At 38.3% G+C, this 19,353-nt stretch overlaps 1 protein-coding gene across 6 annotated transcripts; it reads left to right on the forward strand.

Moving 5' to 3' along the window:
- Nucleotides 1-4,604: 4,604 nt before the first annotated feature.
- Nucleotides 4,605-19,308, forward strand: LOC116260293 (ubiquitin carboxyl-terminal hydrolase 9-like). Of its 6 annotated transcripts, none has more exons than XM_031638514.2 (14): nt 4,605-4,760; nt 5,044-5,259; nt 5,745-5,993; nt 7,192-7,336; nt 7,695-7,754; nt 7,838-7,933; nt 12,137-12,538; nt 12,685-12,825; nt 15,471-15,641; nt 16,415-16,672; nt 16,756-16,904; nt 17,336-17,881; nt 18,210-18,483; nt 18,611-19,308. In XM_031638514.2, exons 2-14 carry the CDS (start codon nt 5,108-5,110, stop codon nt 18,776-18,778), a joined length of 2,811 nt encoding a protein of 936 aa, XP_031494374.1. In that variant the 5' UTR covers nt 4,605-4,760; nt 5,044-5,107; the 3' UTR covers nt 18,779-19,308. The 6 variants fall into 6 exon arrangements, with proteins under 6 accessions (XP_031494374.1, XP_031494376.1, XP_031494377.1 ...); XM_031638515.2 differs by having other exon boundaries at nt 4,667-4,851; XM_031638516.2 differs by having other exon boundaries at nt 4,666-5,259; nt 12,685-12,768.
- The last annotated feature ends 45 nt before the right edge of the window (nt 19,309-19,353 follow it).

A 19,353-nucleotide genomic window follows, 5' to 3' on the forward strand; every position in this document is an offset into this window, starting at 1 on the left:
TTTACCTCTTTAAATGTCATTTTCAATACACCTAATTTTTAAGTCTAGGAATGGGACTGGAATTCGTGGATCCTTTGCTGAGAGTGACAAGCCCAACTCGTGAAATATTAAGATGCATAAATATGGACTTGCTCTGCGTTCAAGATGAAGCTGAAAGCAGACCAACTATGTCTTCCGTTCTTCTCATGCTTGGGAGAGGGTCTTTGGCGCTTCCGGTGCCGACAGAATCTCTATTCTATATCAAAAGATGCGTCAAGCTTTCAAACGAACCACAATCTTCAGTAAATGGAGTTACAAATACTAAAATTTCTCCAAGGTAGAAGGGACATTCGTCATCAGCAAAGACTGTCTGCCATTAATTAGTTATATGATAGATCTGGAATCTTATCTGTTTTTGTGCACAAGCTTGTGCAAAAAAATTCGTTCGTAAGGCTTTTGGTTCCTAAACCACGTAAAACCTTTCTGTCCCAGTGAAAAAATTGGGAGTGGGAGCTTATTCTTACAAGTTACAATACCAAGTTGTGAGTGCTAAATATAATTTTTAACAATTTGCCTCTCTTGCAAGCAAATTCCCCCTTGGAAACAGAATTTTTTCTTTATGTCTTTACGCAAAGGAAGCTCTAAGAGATCTCCATGAATACTTTCCATGTCAAATTTTCTCTTTGCAACTTACGACTGATTACTATACTGATTTGCACTGCAAAACTGCCAGGAGAGTTGACTCCCTTACCTTTTATTCAGAAAAACAAAATAAACATATACAAAAACGAAAGTGTACAAAATAAGAGAAAGGGATAATCCTGAATTGACTTACAACTGAGAGAAAGGCTCCCATTCTCTAACAGCATTTAGAGGGATAAAAACTTGAAGGAGATTAATCACTTCTAGAGGTGGATTTCAACCGGGAATGATATCCCAAATATTTCCAAAACCCCTGCCATGTAGCATTGTGGCTGCTCTCTTGAGTGTTTGTTTCCATTTTAAATGAGCTCCCAAAACTGCAACCCTACCATTCACCTGCAAAAAAGTGGTGGGAATAGTTTCAAGTAACCCTTCAGCATCATTCAAACATATACTGATCTTTGTAATTTTTCTTTGCTTTTCCTTTTATATTTCTCTTTTAAAACCATCCGCATTTCCTTGCTCCTACAACTGCTGCAACTTTAATTCAGAGATCCCTATGCTTCATCGATTTCGAAGTTGAAAATGACCTCACATGGGGATTGGCTATGAAAATGCCCTGAAACAAATAAACATATCATGGAAATGGGGATAAGAACAAAGCGTCCTCAAACTAAATAAATTTGATGGTGGACCATTTCTCGTAGTACACAGAAGAAGACCCAAACGCAGGTGACGCCATCTTCACCCTGCAGGCCGACCGTCCGTCTTCCACCTGAAAACTGCAACGACGTAGTTCAGAATATACTCTAACACCAGTCCTTGACCTTCCCCTGAAGAGTCCTACTGTGAAAGCCCATCCCCACTGGCCTTTGCCCAATGGCACCAAACGCGTTCGTGTCTTCTTAAAGCCTCTTTTGTGACCGAAGCTTTGAGAAGGCCTTCACAATTACTTCGCGGCACTTACTGCCTTGAACTTCGCATATTCTTAAGATCATATTCTCTCGAATATTCTGATATTTTAGATTTGGGATCTCCCATCACCTTGGGAACGCCAAAAAAAAAAAAAAGGTAAAGTCCGACGGCCTTGTGTATTTTGATCGCTCCTTTGCTTTGATCTCGTCGACGTCCACAAGCTTGGAGCTTGTCATAGAGAGAAAGGAAAAGACGGTTATAAGGCTTTCGGTGAGATTGCAATCTATATTTGGAGAACGCCATGTGAGAGCCTCCCAACCTCTGTTGTTCGTTTTGTTTAATATGTTCTGGCTTTCTGGCTTTATTTATAGAGATTGAGACACCCACTAACCTGGATCTTTTTATCCTATATTTTCCTGTTTCGGGGCAACATTTAAAATTAGATAATGATATAGGACAGTTCCTTAAGGATCCGATTTTCTTGAGAAAATTCATTGGACGCCTTGTCAAATTCACTGTTACTCGACGGGACATTAGGCAGAGTGTCCACATTTTAAGTCAATTTTTTACTCAGCAAAAAACTGGGCACTTGAGATGGTTTTCTGTATTCTTAGCTATGTAAAACATACACCAAGGAATTCTTTTATCTTCTCAAAGTGATATCATCATTAAAGCTTTTTGTGACTCAGAGTGGGCATCATGCTCTATGACAAGAAGGTCTACATCAGGTTTTTGTGTTTTTTATTAGAGATAAACCAGTTTGATTAAAAGTAAAGAAGCAAACAATTGTTTAAAAAATTTCGACAGAAGCATAATATAGAGCAATGGTTTCAGCTTCTAGAGAAATGATATTGATAAAATACATTCTTCATGATATTGACATTAAACAAAATAGACCAATAGAAATGTTGTGTGACAATCAAGCAGCTATCTGTTGGAGCAAATGAAGTGGCAATGAAAGTTCAAGTGGTTGCCTGCATAGTATGTTTACTAGCAGCTCATGTATTTAAGCGTAAAAGCAGCGACCGTCCCCTGTGGAAAACAGCAAAGCAAGAAGAAGGAGAATAAGACTAAGAAGATGAAACAAAGTTTGAATTAACAGGTTTCCTTCTAAGGGACTAGTTTAGGGTAGCCATTAATCGATGCCCTAAACAAAAACAGCTGGACTCAAATAGAACAGTCCCTTAGGTTTTTCCATTTCTGCCAGCGTGCAGTTTGGATGAGTGAGAGATTTTAGGGAATGATTAGTTCCACACATCTCGTAGGGCTCAATGGCCACTATCCAACACTATCTACATCGCTGCAAACCACGTGTTGTGTTGTTTGGAAGAAGATTCAAGCTGGAGGGATTTGCACCAAGTACGTCAATTCAAAGAATCAAATTGCTTATATCTTCACTAAAGCATTAGAAAATATCCATTATATAAATTAAGATGCAAGTTGGGTCTCATAGATCCAGGAGCACCAACTTAAGAGGGAGTGTTAACAGTTGCTATCTAGATAAAAACCTATCACGTTAATGAAGGAGTTATTGTAGATATTTTTTGTTTTTGATTTGGAGAAGATATCGTGTCTATCCTTATCTTACAATTGTTTTTGTACTATAATAACATGATATTAAAGCAGGAGAAGAAGATCGAAGCCCAAATATGGCCTCCAGACGACCAAAGAGATCGCCGTCTTCTTCATCAAAGCAAGGACTTGGTCATTTTGAAGCAAAACTTTATGAAACAAATTTGGACTCGTCGAATCACTATTAAAGAGATGAAATTATCAGCTTTTACAAAGTTTTGCAGTAAACATGAACTTTCAGATTCATCGTCCATGATAGAGGATGTTAACGATAAAATTGAAAGACAACCACCTTTAAAGAGATTCAAGAAAAGAATCTCAACAAGATAAATTAAAATAAAATGATAAAGGAAAAAAAATCTTTCTACAAATTCAGATTTAGTTTTCCATATTTATCATCAAATTGATGCCAATGTTGCCTTTTTAAGCTCTTTCTTTTGCATTGTTTAAAGAAGGCTCCTAATGGCCTTCCATGGTGAAAAACCGTATATGTTTAATGAAAATAATCTTGTCATTGGATTTGCTTATTTACTTTGCTTCTTTTATATTTTTCAACATTCTTGAACAAAAGGAAGGTAACTTGGGCGCACCCTGCCCCCAGTGCTTACTGTGCCCTCGGTCTGGTCCGTTCGGCTCTGCCCGAAACCTTACTTGGAGAGAGCTCTGCGTTTGGGTCCCCCTCTGCTTTCTTCCTGAGAGTGGGAGGCTCCTGTCAACCACCTCCCAACAGCCCGACGGCCGCCGGAGGGCCCGGTCCGTGGGGTCCCTTGGTTTCCCGACCTTCATTCTCGTCAGAGGTTTGTCTCGCGTTCTACTTCGAATTTCATAATTCACGTCCCCAAATTTGCATTCAAATATTGTGTTAAAGTCAACTTCATTGCACGAGAATGACTAACGCATAGTATGATACATTAGAATTTTGGAACTGAACTTGATTCCATGAATAGGTGGAATGGAAACTTTTCTCCCCGTTTCTTGCTTAGAAAGAAAGCATGAATCTTCACCAATTATGAAGTTTGAACTTGATTGTTGAGGTTGAGCGGTTATAATAGGTGAGAACTAAAACCATTTTATCTACACTTTTAATTGGGTATGTAATTCTCCATTTTATCATGTTCTAAGTAATGAGTATAGACTGCCAACGGTAATATTTTTGTCTGTTAATTTTTTATCCGTTCTACGTTCAAACAGGTTAGGCATTACAATAGATCTTTGTCTGTGCCAATCACACACGGTGGACTTTTTTTTTTTCATGGATCACTGTCGATGGTTTTTCATTTATGAACAAAATGTACATGACCTTTCGTCCATGAATTTTTGTCTGTGCGTGTCAAACGCCCCTTAACTAAAAGAAGTCGAGTCGTGCTCCACCGTATCGTGTACGTCTCTGGAGAAACAATCGGACTTTCAGGCTTCCAACTGAATCACGTCGGTTTGGCATCTACCAATACCATCAGATCGAGTGGTCACAGCCGTTCGATGCAAGCCTCGGTCCTGCCCGGCGCGCGAAGGAAGCTGGGAGAACTCGAGTCCCGTTTTGACTTAAAAGTCTCTTAACGACTTGGCTTCCCACGAAAAAACTTCCCTCTCGGAGGCTTCTCTTTCTTCGATTCACCTTCCGTGTCTCTCTTCCTCGTTCCTTCCATCTTCCTGTAAGGCTATAATCCTGGGTTTCTCCCGCTTTCGTTGATCTCCATATTCCGATTGTTCTGGGTCCTTTCCGGTATCTCCGGTCGAACGAGTGTAGGATTTTTGAAATTTCCTCTACATTTCTTTGTGATCTCAGCGATTTTTCATTGTTCCAAGGATTTTCTTTTTCTTGGTTTCGGGACATGCGACCTTGCTCCGACCCGCTGCATTTGTAGTTTTGTACTTCACAGAGTGATCGTCCTTTCCGATATCGTTCTCTTTTTTTCATTGTGCAATTTGTCGCAGTGGCCCTGCGATTTAGGCATATTTGCTGGCGGGAAGAAAAGGAAAGGGACTTTTCGCAGTCGAAATGACGGTCTTGGATGCAGATTGTGTGATGCAAGATATAATTGATGCCGTGCCCTGCTCTCCGGAAGATGAGAAGTCGATAGTCAAGGAACTGTGGGATGCAGCAGAGTTGAACGAAAAAGCGGGGGATGCGTATTACGTCGTTTCGAGCAGGTAAAGTTACTGCAGCTGTCAAAGTCACTCGTGATTCGCTTTCTTTTTTTTAATTGTTGGGTGAATTCTGCATACTGGCTAACGCTAGGAAATAAATTTGTTATCTGATTATTACGTGTTTGGTTACGTCTGTTGATTCTACACGTTGGGATTGTGAATTATGTAGGTAAGTTTGATGGTCGCTCTCGCGCGCTCTCTAGCTCTCTTTTACGTTATGTCGTCAATTTGCCGAAAAATTTTAATCTGCAATGGCGAACACGAGGGAAACGGTTTCGCTTCAGCTCCATACGTTCATAAAAATCCTACAACATTCACTATTTGCCCTCTGTTTTGCTCCAAAGTTATATATTACTATATACCGAATGATATTCACGTGAATTGCACCCGCTATTAGCAAATTGTTTGTGGCAGACCTTGTATTGGGTCATGTTGTATGCTGCATGTGTTCCTGTTCCATCTTATTGAAATAGGTGCATTGATTGCAGATGGTGGAGGTCTTGGAAAGCGTATGTTGAACCAGAAGAAGGCTGTGTTTCTGCGGATCCTAACTCTACTCTCGTGCAGGGCAGTAGGGAATCCATTTCCAAAGGATGCAGGCCTGGAAGGATAGATAATGCTGATCTGGTCTTGGACGGAACTGATGGAAGTGTTGGGTTGCAACTTCGTACTGGCTTACAGGAAGTCGATGACTATGAATTGGTGCCTGAACAAGTATGGAATCGACTCTTAGAATGGTCAGTTTCTAGCTATTATGATTTGTTTATTTTCATTTCTTTCTTGAAGAAATTTACCTTCAATTTTGTTTTGATTAAGAGACATGAAGACATTGCAGAATGCAGATGCAATTATTCTTTTCTTTTCTTTCTTATTCAGATTCCAAAACGATCGATGCAGCACTTTGTACTCCTTGCACGGTCATTTGTTTCCTATTCAACAGTGTGGATAGTCCATGGAAAATCTTGTATTGTAATTTCTGTTAGTTCTGTTGCCTGTTTCAATTTCTCCTTGGAGTGTTTGCTTTACCATGATCTTGGAGTTCAAGATATGCCTCCAAAGCATGCTTCCTGATGGTTTTAATAAAGCTAACTGCATAGATGGATGTGAAATGGTTTAAGATGCAATGATGCAAAGGATCATGAAAATCCAGTGTCTAGATTAGGTTTGATGGTCATGAAAGCTAAGACTTAATCTTAAAAATTTTACGGAATCCAATTTCCGTATTCAATTTTCATGATTTTTTTAAACCTTATAGATTTAAACGTCCTACATCAATCTTATATTTTGTAAAACAGCATACATAGTGCTGGAAAATCTGGAGCATAGGAGGCAAATAAAAGTTGGTGGCATGATAGTGACAATGCACAAGCCAAAAAAGAAAAAATAAATCATCCAGAGTTCAATTTCATATTGTTATGAGATCTTCGAAGGTAGTCATCTTAGAAAACAATCTTTCTCCCAATACATATTAGAAATATTATGAACCATTATTCCAAGTCTTAAGGATATAATAATCCTTTTCTAGCATGATTTCCTGATGTTCTTATGTTCGACATATTTTTTATTTTTTAAATTTCATATTTTTGACATAAGTAATGGCTGTTTTAAATTTCAAAGAGTTAAAGTTTGGTGCCCTCAAATTGCTGTCCTGGGGTTTGGTAAGCTAATGTACTTCAATAATTCAAAAGCACTCTAATGCAGTTGTCCTACAGCTTGGTGTTTGGAGCTAAATACTGAGAGAAATTGATATCTCAGACAGATGAAAACTCTTATTGGCATGTGGTTCTAGTATTTAACTCCTCTTATTTCATGTTAAATTTTCTTGTCAAATTTTAGTAGGTTAGATAGCCTTTTGACAAGGTAATATCATCGCCTGTCATTTTCTGCGTTTTGTTTTCTCACAAAAGGTCAATTTCATGCTTTTATCATGTGCAGGTATGGAGGAGGACCATCTTTCTCCAGGATGCTCATTTCTCAGGGTTTGTCGACGAAGGATCTTGTAGTAGAAGTTTATCCATTGTGTCTTCAACTAGTTGTTGCTCATACAGGGGATGTATCTGTTGTTCAAATCAGCAGAAAGGTTCTTCTTACTGATCTTTGCTACTGATTTCTTTACTGTGGCAACAACTTGTTCTCGAACTGGCTGCACTTTGTGTCAATCCTAATTGTTTATCATATTTAGGTTATATGTTTTGGGATGGTGCCTGAGATTGTGTTCATGACCATCTATGTAATTTTTGTTCCATGGCCAAGGACCTGGCCTTTGTTATAGCTTAGATTTTGAAGTTTAGGCTAGAATCGGTTTGGGCCTCTGGTTTGAGCACATGTAGGTCAACTGTTGTTGATGTGAAATGCAAGGCCATTACTTTCACGTTTGGCCTCAGTCTGTTGGTTAATCAGAAGGCCACTTTATCAATCTTGATAATTTATATCTTCAGGGTACCGTAGGACAGCTTTATGATCAGGTTTCTGAGCTTCTCAAGTTGGATCCTGAGAAGGCAAGTGATTTCTTGCTAAATTTTATTATCCTTCCTTTTTTCCAAGTAGAAGGATATGAAACTGTTCAATAAATTCTTAGCAGATGCGCATATGGGATTATTTCAACAAGAATAAAAATGTACTGTTGACGACACAAAATCAAACTCTAGAGGACTACCAATTGCTGACGGATCAAGATGTAAGTGTTCTCCTTTCATTAGATTTCAGTTTTAGCTTTTCTGAGGATGATATTTGTTGTATTCTATATTTTAAAATGATTAGACAGCTTGGAAATTTATCTTCTTGGTTTCTTTTTTGGGCACGTGCTATTCTGTTGTCCCTCTGTTGGGTAATGATGCTTTTTTGTTCCTCTTTTTTCTCAACTTGTGTTTATAATTTGCAATGTTCCTTGCTTATGAATTAAATGTTTTCTTCTTTGAGTGCTTATTTTCTGGTTCACTAGCATAGTCTATCCTTTGTCTCTATCGGGAGCTACATGGGTTGACAATAGTGAGCTTCGAATTCAACTGCACTCATGCCCAATAGCTGTATTCAGGTTTATACTCTATAGAGATTGTGATGCAAGATGAAAGCATAACCAAAATTTTGTAATTGGACCCAATTAGAATTTTTAGTATTTGTTAATGGATCCAGATCCGCAGTCCATCCCTTTCTCTATATAAGGGGGCGTTGGATCATTTTGTAGTCAGTCAATCAGTTGAAAGAAATGAAGTGTTTGTTAGTTTTCTTATGTTCTTCTTATTCCTTTGATCGTTTGCTTGAGTTTTAGTTAGCTTTAGTTTAGTTTTAGTTTAGTCTTGAATACAGTTGGATTAAGACTTGATGTCGAATGAAGAAAATGTTTATTTTCGTTTGTGCTGCTTTCGTCTTCTACTTCTTCTTGTCGCCTAGTGTAACTAGTGAGTTTAGAAAGTGTGTTGTCTTCTGCAAGTTAACGTTGCACAGTCTGATTTGCAAGCCGTGTTGCATCAATTGGTATCAGAGCGAGGATTTACGTTCATGAGAGACCAAGTTCAACAAACTTTGGTGTCGTCCCTATAGTGTGTTCCTAACCCGCGCATGGCTGCAAAAGATAAGGAAAAGGCAAAGGGTTCTGTTGCTACAGAAAAAAGGGTTGCAGAGTTTGCATCGAACGCAAACAAAGAAAATCCAACAGAAATCGTGCAGTTTGAAGAAGAAAATCAAGAAAACTTACAGCAGACTGTGGCAAAGCACATATTTCAAATCACCCGCACGAGACAGGATCTTGCTGTCATAACCAGAAGCATTGATGAAATCAGAGGAATGCTTTGCGGTTTTGCAGAACGCGCAGAATAAAGACGAAAATCTGCAGGCGTTTTCCTGCTGCAAACTGTACTCCCAACTTCTGCAAATTGCACATTGGGAGTAGACGGAGGTGAGCAGTCACAAGGAAGCGTTGGGAGTTTGGGGAAAACAGGAGCCGCGTCTGATGGGAGTCCTGCGGAGCTCCGTCGCTGGCCGTCGAACCTCACTCGGCATCGAGACTCCTCACCGGAGTTCCACTGCATTCGTCTGGGGCGTCTTCCTCCCATCGTCAGGCAGGAACGATGGCCATGGGCTTGTCCCTGCACATCGGTCGGCAGACGCTGGTACTCTGCTCAGCGAAAGGAATGCTGGCGGGTCTTCCCGTCACGTTGGGTGGGCAAGGGGAAGAGCAAAGGGCATCACCGTTTCCGTCGCCGGCCAGCGGCAGTGCAAGGAACGTCGCCAGCAGTTCTCCAACCAGAGGAAAAGATCTGGTGGCGCCTCCGTTCGACCGACCGCCGCCCATCGCCCTGCCTCTCGTCGTAGTTCGTGGACCGAGGGAGAGTCGCCTTCCGCAGTTCACCCACCATCATTTCAGGTGGGGGACGGTGGGCACCCCTCCCCCTGCCGCTAGTTTCCCCTCTTTCACTCAGGTGAAAAGGGGGGAACTCCAGTTGCGCCTCGAGCGGGTTTTAGACACAGTTCGAACCTGTATCGCTCAGTCTCCTGTTTCAAGGATTTGGATCTAGATCCAATCTCACTTCTTCCACTTTCTTTAGCTGGATCCGGTGCGGGGTCGCTCTAGAACCAAGTCCAAGCTCGCGTTCCTTCTTCGAAGCCACCACCTAAGCCGCCACCTTGATCCTCTTTAGAAGAAGTGTGCAGACCACCAACTAGGGGAGCGGTGGGTCCTTTTTGTTCAACAGATCCAAACATTATTCAAACTCTTTAAGGTGAAGAATCATTTTGGCAGAATGAAAGATTTAAGCTCGTCGAGGGCGACTCTTCTTTAACTAGGGGAGTCTATGCTAGATGAAAGCATAACCAAAATTTTGTAATTGGACCCAATTAGAATTTTTAGTATTTGTAAATGGATCCAGATCTGCAGTCCATCCCTTTCTCTATATAAGGGGGCGTTGGATCATTTTGTAGTCAGTCAATCAGTTGAAAGAAATGAAGTGTTTGTTAGTTTTCTTATGTTCTTCTTGTTCCTTTGATCGTTTGCTTGAGTTTTAGTTAGTTTTAGTTTAGTTTTAGTTTAGTCTTGAATGCAGTTGGATTAAGACTTGATGTCGAATGAAGAAAAGGTTTATTTTTTTTTGTGTTGCTTTCATCTTCTACTTCTTGTCGCCTAGTGTAACTAGTTAGTTTAGAAAGTTTGTTGTCTTCTGCAAGTTGGCTTTGCAAAGTCTGATTTGCAAGCCGTGTTGCATCATATTGGGACCCTCTATCCTTCCTATCCTCTCTCTCTCTCACTTTCTCTCTTTCTATATATATTTATATGTATGTACGTATATGTGTGTGTGTGTGTATATATATATATATATATATATATATATATATTGTATTGATTTATAGTTGGTAATATTTCCCTTTCCAATTTAATCTATTAAGTTTTGGCTTGTGTACATGTATCAAAGTGGTAGACATCAGTGTTCTATGTGAAGAATGAGTAAATGTGCCATACGTAAGGTAAATTTTACAAAAACTGATGCAATAGAGTCTTAAAATAGTTTCACGGATGCAATGTAATGAAACAGGATGAGACGGGTTCTTAAGATAGTTTCAGGGATGCAACACACCTGTAAGAAGCCATATTTTATTTTTTACATGATGTGCCTGCTCAGATTATATGGTGCAGTGTGGGCAATATTGCATTATATGGCCTTAATGGGGTCAGGAAAAAAATGTCCTAGGCCTTCTTTTCAACTTTTTGTTTGAAAGCTGCCTGCTACCAAGGTTTGGCTGATATCGTGATATTTTTAAAAATATTGCGATATTTTCAGAAAAAATGAGAAAAACGAAAAAAAGAGAAAAATCACGATATTTTGAAAAAACATTAAAAATAAATTTATTGTGTTTTTTATCACGATTTTTTCGTGTTTTTTCATATTTTTTGCGATTTCTATTTTTTGTCTTTTTTAACATTAATATCATTGTTGATTCAAATTTAAATTTAAACTAAATTATTTTGCATTATTTCTATCCTTGTTAAAACATTCTTTGAATCACTTTCATCTAGTTTTATTATGTCTTCTTATAGGTTCTCATTTATTTTATTTTTATCTAATGTTTTTTTTTTTTTTTTTTTTTTTTTTTTTTTTTTTTAAAGTTTGCCACGATTTTCTGAAATTTTTCCCCAAAAACCAACTTTGCCGAAAAACACCCGAGAAAAACCTTGTTGTTAAAAACCCAAGAACGCTATTTGTGACAATGGTTTGGAGTTTGGACACTTTTAGGAGTTCTGAAAATGGATCAACATTGGTGGAACACAAGAAGATGATGGCAAGGGGTTTATATTGAGTGGGGATGGCATAGTCTTTGGTGGTGAAAGTAAAGATGAAGAAGATGAATGATAATTTGACATTCGTGTTTTCTACTGAGCAAGTTTATTTGTTGCTTTTAAGTTTAAGTTGATTGAACATGGATGCAAAAGTGGTGATTTTAATCCGTTAGCTCTGCTATATTTATGAATGACATTTTTCCTTTCTTTTTTTTTTATTAAATTAAACAAAACTGATGATTTTTTTACATTTGATTACTCATTACATCATGTTAGGTTACATATCTAACTATGGCACAGCCTTTTTGTTCCTTCCCTTGTGTTGTAAGTGAATTGTTATTCTGTTTCAATTAGTTCATTATAGTTGATTTTTCCTGTGGAAAACAATTAAACATTATAGAGTACTAGCAGTTTAATTGTGAAATCAATTTTGCAGTTTAACTGAGTACATGACTGTGTTTTCTGGCTTCTTAATGTTTACTCCTCTGAGTTAATACAACCACTTAGCTTTTAACCATGTTTTCTTTGTTTCGAGTTGAGGCTTATGGTCCAGTCTTTATTATTGTGTTTTCAATTGTGTCAGTGATGTGTTTGATGATTTTGCCTGTGTAGATTCTTGTTGAGGTAGAGATTGATGGGGCTTGGCCTAGTGACATTGTTAAATCAAATTATGGGATGGGTTCATCCAATAATGAACTAGCTCTAGTACCAGTGGAGCCTTCAAGGTCATCTTTTTCAATTGCAGGAGGACCTTCTGTATGTAATGGGCACTCCACTGAATTTGTTTCAGGCTCCTTGAACGGTAGTATGAACCTAGTAGAAAGAGATTCTGAAGCTGGATATGATGGTTTAAGCACTGGAGGTTATTCTGGGTTGACGGGTTTGCAGAACCTTGGAAACACTTGCTTTATGAACAGTGCCCTTCAGTGTTTAGTGCATACACCACCACTTGTGGAGTTCTTTCTGCGGGACTATGGCAACGAGATAAACAAAGAGAATCCTTTGGGAATGAATGTATGTTTACAGTGTTTCTTATTCATTTTATTGTTCTGTTTGTTCTCATGTTGGCTTTCCTGCCAAACAAGTAGTAGTTTATTTTCTGGTTTAAATTTTAATTATAAGAAAAGTTAGAATGATCTAATTTTCTTTTAGTTGTTCAGGGTGAGCTAGCATTAGCATTTGGTGAGCTACTGAGAAAACTGTGGTCTTCCTGCCAGACTCCAATTGCTCCACGTGCATTCAAAGCAAGGCTCGCTCACTTTGCTCCTCAGTTTAGTGGATATAACCAACATGATTCTCAAGTTAGTAGTATTGTAGAGATAATTTATTCTCTTTTATTAGTTGTTTTTGTTATGATCTCTAAAAGTTAGTTTACTTATTCTAATATCAATAACTTATAAAACACTTGCACTGAAAAGAAAAAAATTATTTTCCTTTTAGCTTTTCTCAGCGTCCAATATGCCTGGACCTTTATTTCTAGATAGCAAACTATGTCACTGAATGGATCGTTTGTGTCTGGTAATATGTTGACATGAGAAGGATCTACACTGTAATCAGAAGTTCCATGATCCTTCATTGATACACTCAATCATCTGTTGAACACCATGACTCATTTATTATTGTCGGTGCTATTTTTTTTTTCTTTAGGATAGTGTGGTTGACAAATTACTTGTCAAACTCGTACTTAGTTCTTGCTTAAAATTGTCTGTTTTGATCCTTTGGCTGATCATGTGTTCCTAAGATACCAGATTGTTCCTACTCTTCTTTATATGGACCTAGCCACCAAGTACTGGATCTGACATACAAATTTCTTTTGGCATGGTTTATGCTAGCATGTTTCGACTCATTAATTGTACTATTAAGATTTAGCCTGATCACCATCACTAAAAAGTTGGATCACATTGACTGATTTTTACCAACCCTTGCATTTACAGTTTCACTAATGTTAGCTAATAAATTTTTATCGTGTATTTTAAAACTTGTCTATTTCACTGTTTAAAATTAGAAATAAGAAAATGGAAACATATCAAAGAGAGTACTTGGGAGTCAGAACATATCCAACCTGCTTACTGAAAATTAGGCAAGCTAGAGACATTTGGAAAGAATAAATTCACTGCATTAATTCCTTAAATCTGGAAACTCTGTTAAAATTGGTGCCTGCTGCCGTCTTAGAAATATTTCTTCCCACTCTTTTGTCTGGTCCCACCAGGACTTTGCTTGGTGCCCATGATTGTACGACCAATCTCTAGTATAATTGCCTACAGCATAAGGGCCATCAGTAGGTGCAAAGTGGCTCCTGACTTCTCTCTCTCTCTGAGAAGCCACTGCTTTATGGCATATTCTCCGTAGAAAATGACGCAGAGTAGGTTTTTTCAAATTTTAAGCATGATAAAGATCTGAGATGATCAAACCCACACTCAAAATGCAGTGGGCAAATCAACAGACATGTCCATGCACATACAGATACATAATGCAAGAATAATGGATGACAGACCCCGACAACTGATAGTAATCTTCTAAACATTGGGATTTTTATTATCTATTTAGCACATATTTAGAAATGTCTAATTTATATTTTGCATCATAGTAGAAACCAATAGTCCTTGTAATTTGTATATGTTATATGCTTTATCAGCCATTTGTGGTGTTTTTAGAAGAATACATACTGTTGAAACATCACAAAAGTAAAGCATATGTCTGAACAAGCCAAAGGGGTCACATATGAGGTGCCATCAAATAAAATGTTTCTTATGCGTTGGTCATCACCTCAATCACTTGTTGATGGGAGTGGCACGGGAGTAGTGGGATATAGGGCTAGATCTCTATCACAAACTTGAGCTCCCCTATTCAAGCTCCAGAAAGCGGGAATAGGGACCCTGATCACTCATCTATATGTAGAACAGTTTATTGTCATTCGAAAGATTAATAGCAGATCAAGGTTGCTTGCTAATGAAACTGTAAATGCAAGGGTTGGAATTACTAAGAGAATAAGAGGGGATATGTTGATGCAGATGCTTAGCAAATATTAATCTCCTTACATACATTGTACTTATATGTGATGAATTGGAATTACTAAGACATACTTAATTACAGTGACATAGTTAAAAACTTGGAGCTTGTGGGGCAAAAAATGTTCTTTTACTTTTTAAACTCAAAATTGCAGAATATGACTTGCTACTTTTCTCAAGCTTTTACTTGTACTTGTAAATGGCCGTTTAAAACTAAAAAAAAAACACGTTTTTTTTGAAAGAAACGTTAAAAACGAAAGAAACGCTTTTTTTTCGTGTTTTTTTTACTTTTTCAGTTTTTTAATGCCAAACAGTTTTTTTTTTCATTTTTTATTTATTACAAATCTATTTATCTTTTGATGTTTGTTGTTAGTTTCTCACTTATTTTATTTTCCCCCATTTTTAGTTTTAAATTTTTAAAAAATTTACCATATTTTTCTTTTTTTTCAAGCTCGTCGGATTATACCCGAGAAAAAACTCGCCGTTTAAAACTCCGAGACATTATTTGTGACTATTTGTAAAGACATAATATGATAAATTTAGGCTTAGACAGATGGCCAACTAGGAACCCAGTCTGTCCTTTTCTTTTTATACCTTTAAGAATCTAATTTTGTTGTTTTATTTGACCTAATATCTTTGTATGTTGGTTGGGGTTGGTCCCTGGATATAGCAATGCCAGCTTTTGCCTTTGCAGTTACACTTTTCACTTTAGTCTGAATATTGTCATTGTTATACTTGGTAGCATGAAACTTTCTATGTTGATTTTTTTTTTGTTTTTGGGAAATTTTATATGGATGCATCTTTTCAAGAAACAAATTCAGTTTCCTCTTCTGTTCAAATATGTGTTTTGTCCTGATGTAAATGCATTTCAGCATTATCTATGGTTTCTCTTGCTGAATGTGGCTTCTCCTGAACTATTTCTTATTTTTTTTATCTAGGAACTTCTGGCTTTTCTTTTGGATGGACTGCATGAAGATCTTAATCGCGTGAAGCTGAAACCTTATATTGAAAGTAAGGAACCAAATGGTCGGCCAGATGAGGAAGTTGCAGCTGAGTACTGGGCAAACCACAAGGCTCGGAATGACTCCATTATTGTAGATTTTTGCCAAGTTCGTTCTGGCCAGCACTTTTCTTTCTCTTTTTTAGGTTTATGTTCACTGGATTTTTCCACATTTGATCATTTTATTCTTCTTTGTCTTCTTCTACCAAAGGGGCAATATTTTGCTTTTCAGGTTTTTGTTTTATAGCTGAGTGTTGATTCTGCATCTTAGAGTGAATCTGCAATTAGGATTGTCAACAAGACCTGAATATGGTCAGCTTATTTGATAAAGTTTCTTATTCAGTTTATGTGGCACTCCACCCCAAGTTGATAATGACATTTGAATAAAAAATCGTCTTCTTTCTAGCTTTTAATTTGTTTTATAGCTGAGTGTTGATTCTGCATCTTAGAGTGAATCTGCAATTAGGATTGTCAACAAGACCTGAATATGGTCAGCTTATTTGATAAAGTTTCTTATTCAGTTTATGTGGCACTCCACCCCAAGTTGATAATGACATTTGAATAAAAAATCGTCTTCTTTCTAGCTTTTAATTGTTACCGTAATGACAAAATTCAAGAAAAAAATCTCACGTTTGTTGATGCACTCAAGAATGGACAAGGTGCATTATTTAAAGACCTAAATTGTGTAGTTGGTGGCAACAAAGTTCCTGTATAATCGGTCTCATCTTTGTACCAGTGATGTGTGTAATCTTGGGTCACAGATGACAATCATGCAGTTCTGTGTGTGTGTGTGTGTGTGTGTGTATCTGTATCAGATAATTGGTCTTTATTATTTTCTAAGAGAAACCTTACCTCTTAATGCGGTTGACATTCCCTTTTCAGGGCCAATACAAGTCAACATTGGTCTGTCCAGTTTGCAGCAAAGTTTCAGTAACTTTTGATCCCTTTATGTACTTGTCACTGCCATTGCCTGCGATTGCGACTCGTTCTATGACAGTTACTGTATTCTGCGGGGACGGAAGTGAACCTCCCATGCCTTTCACTGTAAATGTGCAAAAGCAGGGTCACTGTAGGAATCTTACTCAAGAATTGAGTATTGCATGCTGTTTGGGTGCAGATGAGTGTCTATTGCTTGTGGAGGTAATTTTATGTGAACCATGCACCTTTTTTTTATTAATTTGATTCTAGACAAGTCCTATAAAAAAAAGCTTTTCTGTTTGCAGGTTTATAACCATCGGATATACAGATATTTGGACAATCCATATGAACCACTATCAGCAATCAAAGATGATGACCGTATTGTAGCCTACAGGCTTCCTTCAAAGCATGAGAAACTGTTGAGGCTAGAGTTGCTTCATCAGAGAAGTGATGTGTAAGCCTTTAATATCTTTCACATCTAAGATGAACTTTTTTTTTTCTGTGATGAAATCCAGAGGATTGGGACCCAATAATGAGTGTGATATTCTGTCTAGTGAATGGATGAACATAGCCATTTCCCTCAAAAAAATGCCAGTTGGGTTGATGGTTCATCTTTAAGTGTCTGATTCGATTGCACTTTGGAAGGTTAGGTGTCTCTTATGTTGCACAAATATTTGAGTTCTTTATGGGAGCTTTTGAATTCCTCAAATGAGCAGATCTGAGGACTGAGGGTTTCAGACCTGGCTCCCTTGGTCACATTGTAAATCTGCCCTTTCCTTGCTTATGTCTGAAAAGCTCGTTGTGTTTTCAGGAATAAGGTTGAGTAGTTTGTTCTTTTTGTTTCTTTTGTTTCCTCTAGCACTATGAATTTCATCTATTTTTCAGGTATTTTGATATTCACAAAAGTCAGTGGAAACCATTTGGAACACCACTTATCACTTGCTTGCCAGAGGGTGCTCATACTGTTGCTGATATTCAAGAAGCAGTCAGGACTGTGATTGCTCCATTGTGCAGAAAAAAATCCTTCCCTTCTCCAGATGGAATTAAAGCCTCGAAAGATGATAGTCCAAGGGATGGAGAAAACGACTTCTTAATGGAGAATTATGACTCTGACATGGGAGCAGAAAACTGTTCTACATCAAGTGGCAATGGCAAGTCGTCATTTCAGCTGTTGCTTATAGATGATAGGGGTTTGAATAAATCTCTGGACTGTGATGCACTTGTTATCTTGAATACATCAACCAGGATTCAAATTACTGTGCGTTGGTCTGACCAGAATGAAGACTTATACGACACCAGTTTGCTTGAAAATCTGCCTGACGTCTCCAAATCAGGTTTTGTCATGAAAAAGATATGGCAGGAGGGTGTCACCCTATTTTCATGCTTGGATACATTCTTGAAGGAGGAGCCTCTGAGTCCTGATGACATGTGGTGAGGACATAATTTTCATGTTAGTGCTTTGCTATTTTATTTGCTGCCACGTGGATGCAGATGCAGGTGTGGAAACTGGTTTAGAGCATTTTCATAAAATATGAATGCAGGGACAACGCTGTACACACGCAAATGCGCATACACACACATATTGCAACAATAAAATTTTATGCAAACAGACATATATTCATTATTTATATTCATCAAATGATACCAAAATAGAAACAGTTTCTAAGCATCATTTTGTGGTCTCATAGTTGCCCATGGGCACCCTTTCTGGCGACTCTGTGTGACATGTTCATCTTTTGAGAGTATATTTTATTTGCAGGTATTGCCCGAGCTGTAAGGAGCATAGACAAGCAACTAAGAAGTTGGACTTATGGAGATTACCGGAAATTCTTGTTGTTCACTTGAAGAGGTTCTCATACAGTCGGTATTTCAAGAACAAACTTGATACGTTCGTCAACTTCCCTGTTTGCAATCTTGACTTGACGAAGTATGTGAAACGGAAGGGCATGCCTGAGTCATACATGTATGAGCTATACGCAGTTAGTAACCATTATGGTGGCATGGGTGGTGGTCATTATACAGCATATGTGAAGGTGAGTTTCAGCTCACTTGCATTTGATTCTCCATGTTCGCATGTCTACCCTATGTCTATCTGTTCTTTCTGCAATCTTGGGTTCTACCTTGTAGTGATTAGATGGCTGCCTCCTGATCCCTATGCAGCTCGATGAAGGGAACAAATGGTATAGCTTTGACGACAGCCATGTTTCTCCAGCTAGCACAGATGAAGTTAGGACTTCTGCTGCTTATGTGCTGTTCTATAGACGGCTCAGAGAAGATGCAGTTGCAGGTGAAAGTCAGGAGCAAAATTCAACTGAACGACCAAAATGATCGAAACCTTTTCATTGGGCATCGGTATTGGCCTTCTCATTGAAGCTTGAACTGACGGTGCGAGTATTCTTTTGCCATTTTGGAGACCCCCTAGCGTTCCCTCCCTGGTCATCATCTATAGTGAGGAAACAGTGTTCCTGGCAAAATTTGGGAGTACCACACTGCTAAAGCGCGAGGCCAGCATGGCCAAGACATGGAATTTTCATGTTCGATGGGGGGGAATAAACGATGGCAACGGAGAACTGGGACAGATTGGGCTGGTTTATACGCGGTTTCTAAATTTTGCTCTGAATGATATTATATTTTTTAAAGATCCTTTCGGTGGTGGGCTGGGAGTCATTTGGCGGTTAAATAGTGAATTGGCTCTCACTATTATGTGAGCAATTTTGGGTAATTGTTTTAGGCTGGAGGGTGTTTGGGGTTGGGGCCACAAACTGGATGAACACCCTGAAGTTTTGCTAATCACTGTCAGTGTATTTTGAACATGCTTGAAGAAGGAAAAAGTGAACACCCTGAAGTTTTGCTAATCACGTTAGTGTATTGTGAACACAAAGTAAGGTTTTGATCCTCATCAC

Source organism: Nymphaea colorata, chromosome 9, assembly GCF_008831285.2.
Source record: "Nymphaea colorata isolate Beijing-Zhang1983 chromosome 9, ASM883128v2, whole genome shotgun sequence".
Lineage (NCBI taxonomy): Eukaryota > Viridiplantae > Streptophyta > Magnoliopsida > Nymphaeales > Nymphaeaceae > Nymphaea > Nymphaea colorata.